The 20,530-nt window shown below is 38.8% G+C and overlaps 1 protein-coding gene across 3 annotated transcripts; it reads left to right on the top strand.

Moving 5' to 3' along the window:
• Window positions 1–1,090: 1,090 nt before the first annotated feature.
• Window positions 1,091–16,620, top strand: MRLN (myoregulin). Of its 3 annotated transcripts, XM_043926768.1 has the most exons (4): window positions 1,091–1,246; window positions 6,209–6,400; window positions 14,408–14,518; window positions 16,384–16,620. In XM_043926768.1, the coding sequence occupies exon 4, from the start codon at window positions 16,404–16,406 to the stop codon at window positions 16,542–16,544; it is 141 nt and encodes a 46-aa protein (XP_043782703.1). In that variant the 5' UTR covers window positions 1,091–1,246; window positions 6,209–6,400; window positions 14,408–14,518; window positions 16,384–16,403; the 3' UTR covers window positions 16,545–16,620. The 3 variants fall into 3 exon arrangements, with proteins under 3 accessions (XP_043782703.1, XP_043782702.1, XP_043782701.1); XM_043926767.1 differs by lacking the exon at window positions 6,209–6,400 and having other exon boundaries at window positions 14,385–14,518; XM_043926766.1 differs by lacking the exon at window positions 6,209–6,400 and having other exon boundaries at window positions 1,097–1,246.
• The last annotated feature ends 3,910 nt before the right edge of the window (window positions 16,621–20,530 follow it).

Here is a 20,530-nt window from a genome sequence, read left to right as displayed (position 1 = left end):
AACTAGGGTGGCAGCTGAATCCTTACTAATTGGACAATTTGATGAGCATTTGTTCCCTTCAATTCTGTATCTTTAAATAATCTAATAACTTTTTTGTGATCCTCAGTTTTCCTTTTAACACTTTAGACAGACTCAGAGCCAGTGTTTAATGTAAGTTTGATCATGTAAGTTAGAAGACAGGTAGTTCTTGGTCTGAACAATTTGGTGTCAGTGGTTAGGGGAAGGGAGACATAGACTTAGATTTTTTGGAAATAGTTGATAGTTTTTCAAAAGGGAAGACCTGCTGTAAACCAGTAGCCAGGTCATGACTATTTCCATTCTTTGAACTTGAATGCTACAGGTTTCCCTTTATTATGATGCTGTCACAATGCACCCGTCCCCCAACACACACATACATGCACTTTGCCAGGAAAGGTTTTGGGATCATTAGAGGGAGAGAGACATATGCTCACAAGAAAACAAACCTTAACAAATTGATAATGTGCATTTGAAAATCCATTTGTTTATGTATTTGAAAAACAGGAAATTCAACATTAACAAAACAAAAATGTGTAGTTTGAGAAGATATGCAAATATTAATATCCATGGAAAAGAATTGCTCAGAAGAACAAAGGAAAGCTTGACATTACTTGAGTCATGGTGTTTTCCAAGAGAGTAAGATAGTAGAGAGTGTTTGGTTAGTTGATGTTGAACTTTTAGCACCTTTAACATGAGTACTGATTGTGGAGGGGCCCACTCCCTACTCATGGTTATTTGCACTTCTCTGTGGGCCTAGGAGAAGGCAATGGCACCCCACTCCAGTACTCTTGCCTGGAAAATCCCATGGACGGAGGAGCCTGGTAGGCTGCAGTCCATGGGGTCACGAAGAGTCGGACATGGCTGAGCGACTTCACTTTCACTTTTCACTTTTATGCATTGGAGAAGGAAATGGCAACCCACTCCAGTGTTCTTGCCTGGAGAATCCCAGGGATGGGGTCGCACAGAGTCGGACACAACTGAAGTGACTTAGCAGTAGCAGTGGGCCTAAGGGTATTTTTGTCATCATTTTTCCCACCTGTGTCTGTCAGTTCCTCCCCACTCGCCTGCTCCCGTGACAGCCTGGCTCATGTTTCTCAGGAAAGTGCTAAGCCAGTTATTAATAACAGCCCAGCAAGTCTCCTGAGCCACCTAGGAGCAGATGGTGTTTTTCACAAAAGAGAGAGATCATCTCCTTGACTTTGGACTTCACTTATTGAACCCCTGAACAGTAAGTTTTGTGGGGGTTTTTTTTGGCCTTTTAAAATGTTGACAAGAGGGAAGTTTAGCAGAAGTCTTGCTTGCTTCTGATAGGGGAATGCAGGAGGCTCAAAGACTCTGGAAGCCTGTTTTCTCTCCCTGTCTTTCAATGTCTCTCCAGTTTTTATAAGGCTGGTTATATGATCTAATATGAACTAGAATTCTATCCCCTCCATTTCCTTCTGGCTTAATAAAGGCAGAAGGAGAAGCAGGGGATTAATATGATCTCAAAGCTTTACCCAGCCTTGTGGTCATGCCAGATATTAATATTTATTATTAATTATTATATAATATTAATAATTATTATTAACATTATTTCTGTCTTTCTGTGTTCCCTCCCCAAAGAGAGGGTTTCAGTGATTTCAACGAGAAATTTACATATGGAAGGTGTCTGCAGGGGAGTATTGGACTGGACACTTGGGCCTTGTCTGTCATTTTTCCATGTTTGAGTTTTGCTGCAGACAGAGGGCATCTGTCATGTTGCTTGAATTTATTGCCTTCTTGAATGTTTAGCCAAAGGCTTTGTCCTTGCAGCCCTTTTTTTTTTTTTTTCTTTTGAAATAATGGTTGTTTCTGAGAGTCCTGCAAAGTAGGTCACTGTGTTTTCTGTCTGGAAAAGGAGGACTCTGGAGCTGGGGCCCTGCCCAGCCCTCTCAGAAAAGATGAAAGCTGACACTCCAGTCCCTCCTCAGGATTACAGACTAAGAGAGTTTTCTGCTTTGGTTATGTATGTTCAGTCCTCTTAAACATGTGCATCAGCCTTCTAAATAAAAGAGGCATCACAGGGAGCTGGAAGGAGGCAGATGCTGGCTTGGTCCTGAGGCCTGGCTCAACAAGCTGTGTGACCTTAAGCAAGTACTCACCCTCTCTGAGCCTCAGTTTCCTTGTTTATGAGATAAGAGTTATAACCTCTTTGATAAGGTGGTGGGTTTTACTCACAGTGTTTCTAAGTGGCTGAGTATGGGAACATTATTGATGAAGTCCCTCATTTGAATTTTTTCTTGAATCTTCTTAACCTGGAACCTCCAATGTGATCTTTGATGGGAAAGTTTAAACTATAGAGACAATAATTGGCTTTTAGTGCTTTTAATAACAGCATCCTTAGGATTGTGTCAGCCATGGGAATGCTGAGGATGGGGCCATTGGAGGATGCCAAATGGTAAGCAGTTCAGGACATTAGGCTATGGCTAAACTACAAGAGATGGTGAAGGATGAAGAAGCCTGGCATGCTGCAGTCCATGGGGTCGCAAAGAGTTGGCCATGACTTAGTGGCTAAACAACTACAACAAGATCAACGATGCTGGGGAAACTCAAAACAATTTCAAAGCACAAACTATTATTTTAATAAGCTTTTCTGCTCTTCTATAATCAGCATTCTAAAATTTTTCTTTTGGTTCTGTGCTTCTGTGGTTCTGAAAGACTGGTTGCCCCCCTTCCTAGCTCCAATTCTGTGTCTGGATGAGACAGAAAGGAGGGTTGTTTCAAAGAATACCTACTTCCCAAAGTTTTACCCTGTATGCTCAGGTGACAGGATGAAATTTTTGTTTTCCACTGCAAGCTTTCATTCTGCAAATGTTTATTTAATTCCCACTGTGTGAATACACAGTGCTAGATTAGCAAAGGGTCAGTAAACTCAGAATAAGGTAGGAGAGAGAAGTCATTTCATGAGTAACTGATATAAGTCAGAATGGCCTTGATCCATGGTACATGAGAAGTACAAACAGTGGGCAGGCATTCCACAGGGCCATCATCCCCCAAACCTACTCACTGAGGACGGGTATTATCATCGGACCTCACCTTGGAGAGCTGTGCGTTCTTAGAAAATGACTCATTGCTTTTCAGTGTTCCTCCCTGGGTTTACCTTCTACGCAACAAGCTTGGGAGGCACAGAAAAACTCACCATAAAATTGAATCTCATCCTCCCCACCCCAGTTTTTTTTATTTTTTGAGTACCCGTTTTGTTCCAAAGTGAAAGTGAAAATTGCTCAGTCGTGTCCAACTCTTTGCAACTCCATGGATAGTCCATGGAATTCTCTAGGCCAGAATACTGGTGTGGGTAGCCTTTTCCTTCTCCAGGGGATCTTCCCAACCCAGGGATCGAACCCAGGTCTCCCTCATTGCAGGCGGATTCTTTACCAGCTGAGCCACAAGAGAAGCCCAAGAATAATGGGGTGGGTAGCCTATCCCTTCTCCAGCAGATCTTCCCAACCCAGGAATAAAACCAGTGTCTCCTGCATTGCAGGCGGATTCTTTACCAACTGAGCTATCAGGGAAGCCCTAGCCCTGTGCTAAATGCTAGAAATTTAATTTGGCCTTAGAAGAGGTTACAGTCTTTCACTGAACCTGAAATTCTGTTCTCCAACCTGGCCATCTGCCTTCTCAGCTTGACTTGACTCCAAATAACACTTAGCTAGTTTCAGAAATCAAATATTAGATTAAAAAGACAAAACTGCTAGCAATGAACTTAGGCAAACGAGTGTGTGTTGCAGGCCAAGAAAGTAGTTTAAAAGGTTTTCCTGAATGCTTTTAAGAAGTCAAACAGGTCCAGAGACCTCCCCTCTACTCGCCAAACCTGGGAGGACACTTGTTTCTATATGAGAGCTCTGCAGATAAAACCCCCAAACCCAACAAATAAGCACCTGGCCTCAGCTCCACTCCTGCTTCATCACACCAGGGAAGGTGTCATGTGGCGCCACCCTTCCTTCCTTCCACAAGGAAGCTTTGTAGGGCTAGTCCTCGCCACAACTCTGGACAGTTCGTCTGGCCTTGTGAGACTGCACTCCAGCTGTGATTCCTGGCAAGGGTTGGGGAACTTGGCAGGGAGAAGGTTGAAAACATTTTGATTGTTTTGGTTCCAGAATCTTTCTTAATGTTAAGTGCCTATAACTGAGTAATTTATGTCTTCTTAGGGGCAGTGCAATCTATTTGGTTTAGGGACAGGGTCTCAGAACGTTTCAGCCCTCGGGAGTCTCAGTAGTGGATGATTAAGAGATGTTTGTTCATAGGTAGAAAAACTATTCATTTTAGGGCAAGAATATTTACTCAAGATGTGTGAGGCAAGGGACTTCTCTGTTGCTCCAGGGGCTAAGACTCCTCACTTCCAACGCAGGGAATACAGGGTCCTTCCCTGGTCAGGGAACTGATATCCCACATGCTGTGTGTGCCTGTGAGCTCACTCAGTCATGTCTGACTCTTTGCAACCTCTTGGACTGTAGCCCACCAGGCTCCTCTGTCCATGGGATTTCCCAGGCAAGAATGCTGGAGTGGGTTGCCATTTCCTCCTCCAGGGGATCTTCTTGACCCAGGGAATGAATCTGAGTCTCCTGCAACACCTGCATTGGGAGGCAGATTATTTACCACTGAGCTACCTGGGAAGCCCTGCCACATGCTATGCACATGGCCAGAACAATTAATTAATTAATTAATTAATGTTTTTAAAAAATGTGAGGCATGTTCATATATGGCTTGGGAAGGCCCAGATTGGACAGATGTTGACATGGAGGGAAAGCATGAGAACTACAGTTGAAGAGGATTAGAGCAGAGGGATTCCACAGAGGTCTGGGACCCTCTCTGTACTCCTGGGGGTCAGGTGGACCCTCACGGGGCTCTGTCAGGCCAGACAGTGCCCTCTGGCCCACATGTCTGCATGTCTGTCTCAGCTTCCTGGGGCTTGCCATCTCTTAAGTCCATCTCAGTCCCTCACCTCCCTCCATCATTGTTGGACTGCAGGAAGTATCCACCTTTTTGACTCCCAAGCTTCATCATATCAACTGTTATTTTATCCATTGCCAGGCAACATTCTTCTGACCACTCCTGAGATGCTGCAGTGGCTAAGGCTTTGAAGCCAAACTCACTTCCATTCAAATCCCTGGTCATCCCCTGGAGTGTGATCTCAAATAGCTCCCTGAGGTCTCTGGTCATCAGTCTCTCCAACTAAGGAAATAGAAGCATTAGTGCTCACCTCCTGTGGCTTTATGAGATTAAAATCAGAATATGTGCAGGCCATTCTTAACTATAGTTATCAGTAAAATCCTTTCAATCCCATGCAAGACTGGTTATGTCTATCTCCAGATGAGATAGCAGGTGAAGGTAAATGTCTGGCTATCGTGCTAATACCAGTCAGAACCAGAATCTCAAACCAGTTCCATCCGGCTCCACAACCTTCCTGACCCCCATCTCTGTGACAGGGCACATGTTTCTGTCTCCAAGCAAAGTCCACTTTGTCAATTCTGGCAAGTCTTACCTCTCAAGTTTCCCAGTTCTCCTTGTGGCTTATTTTATCCTGGACATTGGCCTTCCCTTGGCCTGAGTCAAAGCAGTTGGGAGGTGGTGAAGGTAGAATATCTTCAAATAGCCAAGTCTGGTGAAATGCAGAATCCAATTTATCATAAATGTATCAAAAACTTGCTGAGGCAGTCAATATGGTAGCTCAGAAGAAAAGTAACTGTGTGACCTCAGACAAGTTACTGTACTTCTCTGGGCCGTGCTTGTCAAATGAGAAGCTGGAAGAAATCTCAATTTCTTTGCCAGTGCTAACATTTCTGTCATAGTTGAGATTTTTTCACTACAGTTGTTTTTCTCAGCTAGAGAGAGAAAGGTCTCCTTGAAATCATATTTTAATCAGGCAGGAAACAAGGTTTAACAATCATGCTCATAATCACCTCAGTGTAAAACCTTATGCCATTTATTATTATTCTCATTCAAGCTTTCTCTGTAAAATGCTCATATCGTTGATGAGTTAATTTCTCAGATATCTGTTAAATTCTCTTCCTCATGTAATTCCTCACATCATTAATTCAGAAAATGCACCTTGAACTCTATTTTGGAAACTTAGAGAATGCACAAAATCCTTTTAACTATTGAATATGCCCGATTTTTTAGTTAACTTCTGAATGACTCATAATTAAGGAGTTTATGTCTCCTATCCTACCAGGCTGTCATCTGTTTCTGGAATCTTAAGGAGACAAATCACCATTATGCTGGAAAAACAGTAACCATCCCAACAGGACATTTCCATCATGAAACCCTGTAGGCCAGTACAAAAGTTTTGGTCTCTTCCAACGTCTGACTAGGTCTCATAATTACAGACCAAAAAAGAAAAAAAAAATGCAAAAACATCAACAAGGTATGATTCCTATATGATTTCTCAGGTTTCTAAAAGATAAATTTCATTAAACATAAATTTTGTGGGAGAGAGACATTTTCCGGAGGTGAAATTGAAACTACCCAACTTTAGGATTTTATTTTTGAAATTTTGGTGGTAAAAGTAGACTTAATATATGTGTTTTTCTTGTAGTCGTCTTTTGAGCAAAATGAACTTTAAGTCTTCCAAGAAAGCTTCTGCTTGATGTGCAATTATTAAATCAATATTGTTAAAAATGCCCACTCTCACCACTACTGTTCAACATAGTGTTGGAAGTTTTGGCCACAGCAATCAGAGTAGAAAAAGAAGTAAAAGGAATCCAGATAGGAAAAGAAGAAGTGAAACTCTCGCTGTTTGCAGATGACATGATCCTCTATATAGAAAACCCTAAAGACTCTACCAGAAAATTACTAGAACTAATCAATGAATATAGTAAAGTTGCAGGATATAAAATTAACACACAGAAATCCCTTGCATTCCTATATACTAACAATGAAAAAACAGAAGGAGAAATTAAGGAAACAATACCATTCACCATTGCAACAAAAAGAATAAAATACTTAGGAGTATATCTACCCAAAGAAACAAAAGACCTATACATAGAAAACTATAAAACACTGATGAAAGAAATCAAAGAGGACACAAACAGATGGAGAAACATACCATGTTCATGGATTGGAAGAATCAATATTGTCAAAATGGCTATTCTACCCAAAGCAATCTATAGATTCAATGCAATCCCTATCAAGCTACCAACGGTATTTTTCACAGAACTAGACCAAAGAATTTCACAATTTGTATGGAAATACAAAAAACCTCGAATAGCCAAAGTAATCTTGAGAAAGAAGAATGGAACTGGAGGAATCAACCTGCCTGACTTCAGACTCTACTACAAAGCCACAGTCATCAAGACAGTGTGGTACTGGCACAAAGACAGAAATATAGACCAATGGAACAGAATAGAAAGCCCAGAGATAAATCCACGAACCTATGGACACCTTATCTTTGACAAAGGAGGCAAGGATATACAATGGAAAAAAGACAACCTCTTTAACAAGTGGTGCTGGGAAAACTGGTCAACCACTTGCAAAAGAATGAAACTAGAACACTTTCTAACACCATACACAAAAATAAACTCAAAATGGATTAAAGATCTAAATGTAAGACCAGAAACTATAAAACTCCTAGAGGAGAACATAGGCAAAACACTCTCCGACATAAATCACAGCAAGATCCTCTATGACCCACCTCCCAGAATACTGGAAATAAAAGCAAAACTAAACAAATGGGATCTAATGAAACTTAAAAGCTTTTGCACTACAAAAGAAACTATAAGTAAGGTGAAAAGACAGCCGTCAGATTGGGAGAAAATAATAGCAAATGAAGAAACAGACAAAGGATTAATCTCAAAAATATACAAGCAACTCCTGCAGCTCAATTCCAGAAAAATAAATGACCCAATCAAAAAGTGGGCCAAAGAACTAAACAGACATTTCTCCAAAGAAGACATACAGATGGCTAACAAACACATGAAAAGGTGCTCAACATCACTCATTATTAGAGAAATGCAAATCAAAACCACAATGAGGTACCATTACACACCAGTCAGGATGGCTGCTATCCAAAAGTCTACAAGCAATAAATGCTGGAGAGGCTGTGGAGAAAAGGGAACCCTCTTACACTGTTGGTGGGAATGCAAACTAGTACAGCCACTATGGAAAACAGTGTGGAGATTCCTTAAAAAACTGGAAATAGAACTGCCATATGACCCAGCAATACCACTTCTGGGCATACACACCGAGGAAACCAGATCTGAAAGAGACACGTGCACCCCAATGTTCATCGCAGCACTGTTTATAATAGCCAGGACATGGAAGCAACCTAGATGCCCATCAGCAGATGAATGGATAAGGAAGCTGTGGTACATATACACCATGGAATTTTACTCAGCCGTCAAAAAGAATTCATTTGAACCAGTCCTAATGAGATGGATGAAACTGGAGCCCCTTATACAGAGTGAAGTAAGCCAGAAAGATAAAGAACATTACAGCATACTAACACATATATATGGAATTTAGAAAGATGGTAACGATAACCCTATATGCAAAACAGAAAAAGAGACACAGAAATACAGAACAGACTTTTGAACTCTGTGGGAGAAGGTGAGGGTGGGATGTTTCAAAAGAACAGCATGTATACTATCTATGGTGAAACAGATCACCAGCCCAGGTGGGATGCATGAGACAAGTGCTCCGGCCTGGTGCACTGGGAAGACCCAGAGGAATTGGGTGGAGAGGGAGGTGGGAGGGGGGATCGGGATGGGGAATACGTGTAAATCTATGGCTGATTCATATCAATGTATGACAAAACCCACTGAAATGTTGTGAAGTAATTAGCCTCCAACTAATAAAAAAATTAAAAAAAAAAAAAAATGATTAACATCAAATACCATGGTGCAGTGGGATTCAGGATGGTTAAGTCTGAAGGAGTCTTTTGGGCCTAGAAAAGAGAACAACAGTCTCAAAGGCCCCTTGCTGAATCATCTAACTTCGGAGAAAACAAAGCATAACTTTAGTTCCATCCTGATGCTCCAGGCCAGCTGCATCTATCTGGGACTTATCACCCCCTGTCCGGAAACCTACCACCCCCTACACCCACCCAGAAGACTTATCACCCCCTGCCCAACTACAAGTGTCATCTCAACAAAAGAATACTCAAAATATCCCACTTGATTGACGTTTCCCTTATCGCTTCCACAAACCCCCTATAAGTATGAAGCCTCCCTGATCCCTTTCGGCGCTCAGCCTGGTCATTAGGCCGACTGTCGCCCCTCCTTGCCTGAATAAAGGTAACCTACTTCTGTTGAGGTCGTCTTTCCTTTTCTGCCTCGCCGGAACCATGCCTTACAAAGTCCATCCCCACTTTCTAGGAAGACAGCAACTGCCCATGGGGGTTGCATGCAAACAAATAACCATAATACGCTGTAGTGAGTTTCAATACATTCCAGAAAAGTGGACACTAAATTCTGCCTGAGGACATCAGGAAGGATCACAGAGGAGATATGTTGCGCTTCAAAGGATGAGTAGGTGTGTGACAGTTTTCATGTTTGGATACCCAAAGAGAAACTGAGAAGACTGATTTATTCAAGGCGTACCATCTAGGAAGCAATATGGTAGAGTATAATTGATAATGATAGTTACCCTTGCTTATTAAGTGTTTACTCGCTAGGCACAAGTATTATCTCATTTAATTGTCACACTGCCCTAAGAAGTGGCTACTGTCATTATTGGGCTTCCCAGGTGGCACAGTAGTAAAGAGTAGCCTCCCAATGTAGGAGACACAAGAGACTCGGGTTCGATCTCTGGTTCAGGAAGATTCCCTTGGAGTAGGAAATGGCAACTCACTTCAGTATTCTTGCCTGGAAAATTCAATGGACAGAGGAGCATTGTGGGATACAGTCCATGGGGTCACAAAGAGTCAGACAAAACTGAGTGTGTGCACACACACACGTGCACACACACAGTTATTATCATCCCCATTTTATAGAAGTGCTAACAAACAGAGGCACAGAGAGTTAACCTGACTTGCCCAGGGTCTCATGGTAAATGGCAGATCCAAGTCAAATACCACCAATATTATTCCTGACCCGTCTCTCAACTACCAAGTCCTGGAAGCATTCTTGTTATTTCTCCATCCAGCTAATGTTAATAAGACCAAGAGGAGAAATTCCCTGGTGGGCTAGTGGTTAAGATTTTGTGCTTCCACTGCAGTGGACATGGGTTCAATCCCTGATTGAGAAATTAAGATCCCACAAGCCGCTGGCACAGCCAAAAAAAAAAGATCAAGGGGGACAAACTTGTCAGTCATAAGATGATCAGTGGGTTGATAACAAAACTAATAATAGGAGAGAATAAAATTGCGGAGAGTAAAAACTCATAAAAAACAGGTTAAAAAAAACTGAACTTTCAGCTAATCAGGTTGCTAGATATTAAGCTTGTAGTAGTGGCCTGTGAAAGATCGATTTATAAAGAGAAGATGGTTTTGATGTGAATAAAACTGGCTGTTGTAAAAATATTCTGGCAAATTCAGGGTTATCAGGCCCAGAGAGGTAACTGCAAGACTATCCATCCCTTTGTTCACCCAGCAGTTCACATATACGGAAAGGAATCAGGACTAAAGAGAAAGAATGGCTGTTGGTAATTACATGTGGATATTTCCATTTCAGTCAGTTTCCTTTTCATTTGAAAAGAATCAATCCACATAATTGAAACAGAGTGGCATCTGGGGGCAGAGTTCTAGATTACTAGCATCAAGGCTCTAGCTTTGAACCTTGGGCAGTTTCTCCATATCCCAATAGTGCCTAATCATAACCTGGCACACACTAGACCCATGATAAATGGCATTATACTTTACTTAAAAGTAAAAGTGAAAGAGGTAGTTGCTCAGTCCTATCCAATTCTTCATGGCCCCATGGACTGTAGCCTGCCAGGCTCCTCTGTCCTTGGGATTCTCCAGGTAAAAATACTGGAGTGGCTAGCCATTTCCTTCTCCAGGGGATTGTCTCAATTCAGGTATCGAACCCAGGTCTCCTGCATTGCAGGCAGATTCCTTACTGTCTGAGCCACTTTAAGTGACTTGTTAAGCAAGAGTGGACAGATTTCAATTGTGTCTCATTTTTCTATTTGTGTATTTAGGGAACTTCTGTGAATATTATCTTGACCATTAGATATTGATGGAAACAAGTAGGATTAGCAAATTCTTATCAAAACAGAAAATATTTTTGAAATGTGACTCATGTGTTTAAGACTATAATCTTGAATCCAATGAAAAGTGTTTTTCTTCTGATTGAAAAAGAGACTTTGCAAAGTATGTTCTCTTCTTTGTCTTGACTGAGACTCCATGCCTAATAAGTGGAAATAGGAGAGGTTGGGAGAGATTGAGAATTGGTGAAGTCTTAGGACAAGTAATAATTTTATGTAATAGAGGCAGTTTTACTGGTTCATTTGCATTGTTTTGATTTTCCTAGGCGACCAAACCATTTAGCAAATGCACTCTTCTTGGGGTCCCAGGAGTCTCTACAATCTTGTAGATTTGAAAGGTTAGCACCTACAAGCTGATGGCAGGGTGAAAAACAGAGAATGCTATGAAATTCAACCCCCAGAGACCAAAAGTGACTACTACTAGACATTTGTCTAACTTTCTTTGTGGGATACCACTGTTCAACCATTCAATAAACAGATTAATTTGGGTTAGATTATTTGGACTGTTGGTGGAGTCAAAAGAGAATATAATAAAGACAAGCTTTGAAAACTAGATAAGAGATTATTCATACTACTTTCAGCATAACTTTCTAGAAATTAATTTCTACAAAATAAATTGTTTCTCACTGCCTTTTGTAAATAGGGAAAAGAAAAGTATAGAGAGACATTCAAAACATAGGGGCAATTATTTGCAGCCATCTGAAATTTCACCATGAAATATGTTAGGTCCCAAATAACCTAGGATGTCTTATATCAGAAATTGGAGTTAATGTTATTTTAACTAGGATTTTTAAATGTTATATTCAAAATAAGATAGTTCCACTCAATACATTCTATTACACTTTAAGAAGTGTGCTAACTTGTTTCAAATTAATCAACTTATTTTTGAAATTTGTTTATTCAGTGCATGTTTTATCCAATAAAAAACACTACAAATCTTTTTTTTCTGAAAATGCTGCTGTGAAATAGCCATTCCTCCAAAAGAATGTTCCTAAGAGAAAAAACACATGATTATCAAGCTTCTTGCATAGCAAGGACTAATTAGGCAAAATGTAAATCGAGCATCATTTAACCCCCAGTAAAATCTGAGTGTGCTAGTAAACTTGTGGTGGTACAGATTTGAGTGTTTTCAGTGATTTAGTTCTAGAAACAGATCTAGCATTAAGGACAAGACCTAAACAGGAACCACCCACATTCCTGTTTTTCATGAGCATTTTGGAATGAAGTAAGAACATGTTCTTTAGCCAAAGAGATTTAATATAAACTCAAGAAAAATGAAATGGGTCAGTGAACCATTTTAATGAAAATGCGTAATTTATTGAATGAAGTGTAGGTTACATATTTTCATTCAAATCTCTCACTGATACATTTAATTTTCCCAAGTTCATATTTGTTAAAATGATTGGTTTGACAAAAATAAAGTCATTACTTTTAAATAGATGGACAAGAAAGAGAACAGGGAGTTAGAAGACTATTTTCTTTAGTGTTCTGAAGTTTCATAAGCAACATCCTTTAAATGAAAATGTGAGAAATGAAAGAAACAAGGGGGAAAAAAAATCACATATAGTCCTTCACCCAAACTCGACAGCTATAGCCATTATTGACATTTGTAGATAATTCTCTGACTTTTTAAAGAATATTTCAATTGTGAAGTCCTACATACCTACAGAAAGTCATATAAAATTTCTATGTGCAGTTTAACAAGTAATTAAAAACTGATTATCAACATAACAGAAAGTGAAAAATTTTTTTAAAAAAGAGGTTTCCCCAGTGGTCCAGTGATGAAGACTCAGACTCAGTGCTTCCACTGCAGGGAGAACTAAGATCTTTGCATGGCATGTGGCAGGGCCAAATTTAAAAAAAGAAAGAAAGAAATGAAATACTTTCTGAAAGCTCTCCATTAACACCACGACTATCCTGATTTTATGGTAGTCAGTCCTTAGATTTACTTGATCAATTACCCACCTACACCATTGCTACCCATATTATGCACCCCTAAGTCATACAGCTTTAACTGTTTTCCTACTTTACATAAATATATTTACCATGTGTTTTCTTTTGTGTCTTGCATTTTAAAAACTCAATATTATGTTTGTAAAAGTCACCACTGTTTTTTCATGTAGCTATAACTTAATTTTCATTATTGTATAATATTCCATGATATGGATTTATCTATCTACTAATAGGCATTTGGTTTTTTTTTAAGTTGAGGATATTACAAATAAAGTTTGAATGTGTGTTCTGGTGTGGATATCCATGCTTGTATTTTGGGTATATACCCAGGAGTGTAATGATTGGTCCTAAGTTATTGGTTTTAGTCATTCTTAAATATTTCAACATGATTTTCTAAGTAGTGTTTCTATTATTTTGTAGTTGTAATAATCATTATTTTGTTGGATAAATAATTTTTCAGTTGTGTCTGAATTTTACAGCCTGGTCTTTGCAAATAAATTCACTCCTCCACTTTCTAATTTGTTTGTAAAAGTGATACAAAATCTTAAAACTTATAAAGTTTATAGCAGATATAAAATCTCATAAGGTATTGCCTCTTATGCAGAAGGAGAAATTTTGTTTGTTGTACTATGAAAGATAATGAAACATATATTTTAAAAATAATTTTAGAACCTTTCAAAATTTAAGTTATATTTGACACAAACATTGTGTAAGTTTAAGGTGTACAGTATACTGATTTGAAATGTTTATATTGTAATATGACTGCTATAGTTGCGATAGCTAACACCTCTATCACGTCACATGATTGTCATTTCTTCTGTGCTGAAAGCAAATAATATCTAGTCTCTTAGCAAGTTTAATGTATATAATACAATTTTACGACTATGCTCACTGTACTGTGTATTACCTCTCTGGAACTTATTTGTCTATCAGTTGCACATATGTAACCCTTAAACAACATCTCTTCTGTTCCTGCCACCCCCTGAGAACTATTGTTTTAAATGAGTGGTAAATATTTGCCCTGTCAGGAAAATTCTAGAATTCTGTTTAACCTTTCTGTGAAAGGTGTAGTTTTTAGCTATAGTTGTTTTTTTTTTTTTTTTTTTTAGCTATAGTTTTTAAATGTACTTTTTAGCTGTAGTTTCTGTAATCCACTAAAATTAACATATCACATTTTCCCAACTTCTTCGCGAGTTTCTCCACCCAGGCTCCCTGCCTGTCCACTTCACAAACCACCTCACTATTCAGTAAAGGCTTTTAATGTGCTTTGACACAGGAACCAAGGTTGCTAAGAGACCACCTGTGCTGAATGCACTTTGTCCTAGGAAGAGCAGCCAGAGAGAAAACCGAGGAGCAGCATTATCTACCACTGCCCGGATTAAATCAGGTGAGAAGTGGATTTCTGTGCACTCTTCAATCCCCACCGTTCATCTGGCCTTTCCCTTGCTTCCTGTTCCATCTCTCTCTTACTGTAATTGGGTAAAATTGAAGATACCCCTCGGAGTACAGACTGAAGAAACACAAGCTGGAGGTGGAGGAAATACGAGGCAAGGAAAACCACTTTGCAAATTCATGTGTTATGCTTATGCCTTGTTTCCCAAACATGGCACAAGGAATTGTTGAACTTAAGGGAAATTCTAGGTGTTTACTTTGCCAATGAGGGCTTCCCTGGTGGCTCAGCAGTAAAGAATTCATCTGCAATGCAGGAGACGCTGGTTCCATTCTTGGGTTGGGAGGATCCCCTGGAGAAGGAAATGGCAACCCACTCCAGCATTCTTGCCTGGGAAATGCCATGGACAGAGGATCCTGACAGGCTCTCTGTGGTTAAAACCACCACCACCACCATCACCACTTTGCCAGTGATTGCTGCCGAATTTGGGGCAAATCATCCCCTCCTTAGGGAGGGGTTAGTTATCACAGAGGTGAATCAAGAGGGAGAAGGTATCGGTCAAAAGAGGGAGAAGGTATTTGTATACATCTCATCTATCTCCCTGTTTCTCTTTCATGTTCTCTCCTAAAACTCTACCTGCCTTTTTGGATTTGAGCAAAAAATAGCAGAAAATATTTTCCCACTCCAATCTTACTACTTTTTAAAAGTATTGATGCTCATTTTAAGTTGAGTGTATATAAGGGACTTGGATACAAGGTTTTGAAAATTACTTAACTCATTTGACCCTACATTCCTGGAAAAAGGAGTTGGGAATGGTTCTAAATTCCCTACCTGACAGGCATTCAGTAAAACATTCCAACAGTGTGCTCAACAGACTACAAATTAATACCTTTTGCAATTCCATAATACTTTAAAAAATTCCAGATATTTTAAAAAACTGATTAACACAGAAAGTGAGTGTTAGTTGCTCAGCGGTATCTGGCTGTTTGTGACCTCATAGACTATAGCCTGCCAGGCTCCTCTGTCCATGGGATTCTCCAGGCAAGAATACTGGAGTGGGCAGCCATTCTCTTCTCCAGGGGATTTTCCTGACCCAGGAATCAAATCCAGGTCTCCTGCATTGCAGAGGGATTCTTTACCATCTGAACACAGAAGTGTGGTGGAAATGAAAATATTAAATGTCTTAATAAGTGACCAAGATATAAGAAAGAGGATTTTGAGGAAAGATCAACGAAATGAAACAAGCCTTTTGTTGTTTAATTTTTAAAAATTTTATCACTTGCCTTTTTGCATGTCTTAAAATTTTTATTTCCTGCTAATTCTGGCTGTAGGTTAAAAGAATGGCAATTTCACTGATGCCATAAAAATGGTTATAAGTGACTTTGCAGAAAAGACTTCAAAAATAAACTGATAATTTATAACATTGGGAAGAGAGTGGTAATTCTGAGAGTTCTTGAGCTTTTAAAAATTTTTTTGCTTTTTTTTTTTTTTAAAGAAAGAAAGGCAAGAGAATTCCCTAGTGGTCCTGTGGTTAGGACTCTTTGCATTCATTGTTGCAGCCCAGATTTGATCCCCGCTTGGATCCCACAGGCTTCACAGTTCAGCCAAAAAATAGACAGACAAATAGAAAGTTCAATGATTATGACATAAGATGATCAAAATTAGTGGGTAAAAGTTCAATAATTCATTAAGGAAAAAAATACTTTAGTTCATTGATTGGTTACTAAAATGTACAAAGTCCTGACTGAAAGACATTTCTTGATCACTATTTCTTTACAGTGCAAATTATTAGATTGAGTTTAAAAAATCAGGATTATAAACGTGTTTATTTAAGGATATTTTCTCTTTATTTTACTTCTTAGGAAGCTGAAGCATTTCGGATATGATGTGTAAAAATTGGATATTAATTTCTACTACTACCCCCACAAGTCTAGAAGATGAAATTGTGGGAAGACTTCTAAAAATTTTGTTTGTAATCTTTGTTGACTTCCTGTCTATTATATATGTTGTTATAACTTCTTAGAAAACTGACTTCCTTTACTTTACTTGTGAATTTCATATTGAACTCCAGTGAATAAAATTTTATAATTTAATACGTTGAGTGATTTTAATTTGATGACATTTCCAGTTATTCTAGAAGCTAATAGGACATTGCAATAAAAACAACACTGTGTGTTATTTAGAATTTTATGGTTTATAAAACATTCACATAAATTGAAATGGAATTTTTTTCAAAAATCTACACTACTGTCATAAAACCTCTTGATTTTTTTTTTTTTTAAAACCTCTTGATTTTTAACATGATTGATATAGTTAATAGATTGACTACAATGTGTAAGTGTAATTATGAGTGATTTTTTTTATTACAGATGCATACCTGTGTGAAATTTTATATGGTTCTATTTTAAAATTTTTAATTTGTTTTTAAAATTTATTTTATGAAGTGTAGCTGATTTACAGTGTTAATTTCTATTGTACAGCAAAATGTTTCAGTTGTACATTTATATACATTATTTTTCATATTCTGTTCCATTATGGGTTGTCACAGAATATTGAATATAGTTCTCTCTCCTATACAGTAGGACATTGTTGTTTATTATGTGATTCTATTTTTTAACACACCAAACTTAGCATAAGATAATCTTTCCATATGATATACTAATAGTTTATTCTCATGTTCTTATATATACATTTCATCTGTGTGTAGGTAGATTGCTTCTCTTAATCCTCCACAAGTTTTATGTTTCTACCAACAAACAAAACTTTAAGTTAGGGATAGAAATGCTTAAAAAGAGATTGTTTTAGGAAAACAGAACTTAGAAGAAAGGAGAGAATACAGGATGCAACCTGTGTTGATTTTCTGTTTGGAACTAAATGCTCACAGTATGTCACTTAACATAAGACTCCCAGGAATCCTAGGAGGCAAGAGTGTGTTGTCCCATTTCACAGATGAGCACACGGAATACTGGAAGAATTATGCTAGCTGGAGACCATACCTAGGGAGTGGCAGAAACAGGCCTTGTGCCTTCACAATCCATCATATCATGTTGCCCCCAAAGGTAATAATAATGAAACAAGTGCAATTAAAAAACTATACAGTTCAACTTTTTTCACAGTAATGTTTTATTCAAGATCCTGTGGGTATATTTTAGTATTGTCCTGACTTATTTTCTTATTCCACATTTAAGAATCTTCTATCAAAAACAGATTGTTTACCCTTTTCTCATATCCAATTGAACAATGTGTCTCTTCCTCTGTTTTGTTGACTCCCTCATTTTCTGACAGTATTAAACCATAGCTGTTGAATTCTGCTCTTTAAGTCTTTGAAAAACAGAGTTCTCTCTGTCCATTAGACTTTTTGACTTTTCACATTGGGCACACATGCTTCACAAAATCCTGATCTCTTCCATGTGATGACTATCTTCTCAGCTTTGGTCCAGACATTAGCGCAAGGTTTCATAAGAGACCTAATGAAGTGTGAAAGGAATCTGAGACCTTTGAGACTTATTACTTCACTGACTCTCACTTAACCTTTCAGTGGTGGTGTATATTTAACCATAAGCCAAATAGAATCACACTATGTGAGCATTTGCTGTAACAGAATCTTTTTTCCTACACTATATCATTGGACATCCTTTGGGATATAATGTGGATATGATATGTTTTTTCCAATCCCCTCTATTTGGGATTTGTTGGAGCCTATCATCAGGTTATTGAGAGGAGAGTCCAGTCACTTCCAGGCCTGGGCAATTGCTTCTTTTCCCTGTGTATTTCTAGGCAATCAGTGATATGGTTAGAAGCACTGATACTGAAGCCACACTGTCTGGATCAGGATCTTGGCTTCATCTCCTATGGTTTAATAACCCTAAGTCTCTGCTTCCTTACCTATAAAAAAAAGTGCCTGTGTCATAGGTTTGTCTAGAGGATGGCATGAGATGACAGGTGCAAAGTGCTTAGTTGAGTGTCTGGCATATGGAAAAGGCACCATCCATGGAGGACTGGGGTTGTCAGCATCCGCAGGTGATGCTGAGTATCAGCGAGCCTCCATCACCCTGACTGTTCTACACCTTCCCCTTGCCCTTAGAATGACCTTTGGTTAACCAGTCCTGTAGGCCCAAGGATGTGATTCTGTCCCCTGGACCCCTGACACTGTTCTGTAGCCAGTATAAACTGGTTGACCTATGTGGCTTTTATTTGGTTATGTTATTTTGGTACCTGGCAATGACAACTGGATATCATAATGTGACTCCAGACAACAAAGGATACTTGATGAACAGCCTTTTAAAAGATTGATTAAATGACTGATTCTTTTTTAAATTTTTACTTTATATTGCACTATAGTTGATTTATAGTTTTGTGTTTTGGGTGTATAGCAAAATGATTCAGTTATATATATCTCTATTCTTTTTCAAATTCTTTTTCCCATTTAGGTAATTACAGAATATTAAGCAGATTTCCCTGTGCTCTACAGTAAGTCTTTATTGGCTATCTATTTTTAATGTAGTTGTGTATATATGTTAATTCCAAACTCCCAATTTATCACTTCCCTCTGGTAACCATAAGTTTGTTTTCTAAGTCTGTGAGTCTGTTTCTGGTTTGTAAATAATTTCATTTGTATAAGAAATCAGAGTCTTAATATGTAATTATTATGGCTATGTACTGGAAATAGGTCACTTTACCTTTCAAAAATATTCATTTGGTTTCTTTTTGGCGTGCATGGTGCTGGGTGGCCAGATCAAAGCAGTGAATAAAACCTAGTTCCTGCTCTCATGAAGCCTGATAGGTTAGTGGTGGAAATTTATGAATACACAAATACTACAACTGCCATTGGAGGAAACAGTAGGATGGACATGTCTGGGGTGTCATGAAGGGTGTGGGGAAAGATGTTCTGAGGACCACCAGTAGCAGCAAATCTGGGAGCTTAGGAAACACACAGGATCCTAGTTTTGCCCCTCAACCCACCAGACCTATTAAATTCAGAATCTGCATTGTAACCAGATCCCCAGAGATTACTATGCATTTGAGAAACGCTGATGTGGAGGGAAGTTCACGGACTACATGTTCCTACTGTCTGGCTACTGAACAGTTCTGTGATCTCGGATTACACTGCTTAACTTCTCTGGGTCTCCTACACCTCCTGTGTCAAAACAGAACCAAGAAAAAAATCAAAAGTGGCATTAATACCATTGGCTTTGCATATCACATAGAAACACCATGGTTATTAAATGAACTGGACTGCTATTTGCAGGAAGACATATAACAGAAAGGAGTTCTAGAAATCTAAGATGCTGTTTAAACATCAAGAAGACAGGAGTAGCTCTGTGAAATAAGGGACCTGTGACTACCTTCAGTAGGATTGGGAAAGGATGTTTTACTAAGTGGCGACAATATCCACGAAATATCCATGGCATATATGTATGTATGCAGTCTGGGTTAGGTAAACAGGTATTTCCTGGAACTGAGTGACAAGCACTCTACAACTGATGAAATATTAGTGATTAAATATTCACTTGAATGAAATGACTTGCAAGAAAACTAAGCCAGAAAGCCATTCCAAGTTATAATGGACATTTCCTAACTTTGGGGTGTGATGTGGATGAACTGCTGCTGTAAAGACTGAGATAAAATTATATTTTATACTGGAGTAAGGTTGATTAACAATGTTGTATTAGTTTCCTGTATACAGCGAAGTGATTCAGTTATACATACACAAGTATTAAATATCTATTCTTTTTCAGATTCTGTTCCCATTGAGGTTATTACAAAATACTGAGCAGAGTTCTCTGTGCTATACAGTAGGTCCTTTGAGAGAGAATCTGAAGCATGTGATGTGTGTGTGACCACACAGACGCGGGCTGCTGTTCTGGGTGGCTTCTGCATGGCTATCCTTTGCTGTGCTTCCTGTGAGCAGTCCTACTAATGGAGCAAGCTGAAGGCTTGCTGCCATGTAGGCCACTCTGGGGTCAGCCATGAGCCCAGATTTATTTATAAACCCACAGGAAAGGCCCC

The sequence above is a fragment of the Cervus elaphus genome, chromosome 15 (genome assembly GCF_910594005.1).
Source record: "Cervus elaphus chromosome 15, mCerEla1.1, whole genome shotgun sequence".
Lineage (NCBI taxonomy): Eukaryota > Metazoa > Chordata > Mammalia > Artiodactyla > Cervidae > Cervus > Cervus elaphus.
Note: the sequence above shows the minus strand (reverse complement) of the source record. Positions and strands in the feature narration are given on the sequence as shown.

Coding starts and splice junctions, on each gene's coding strand:
- MRLN (XM_043926767.1), top strand. CDS start 16,404: ATGATGTGTAAAAATTGGATATTAATTTCTACTACTACCCCCACAAGT.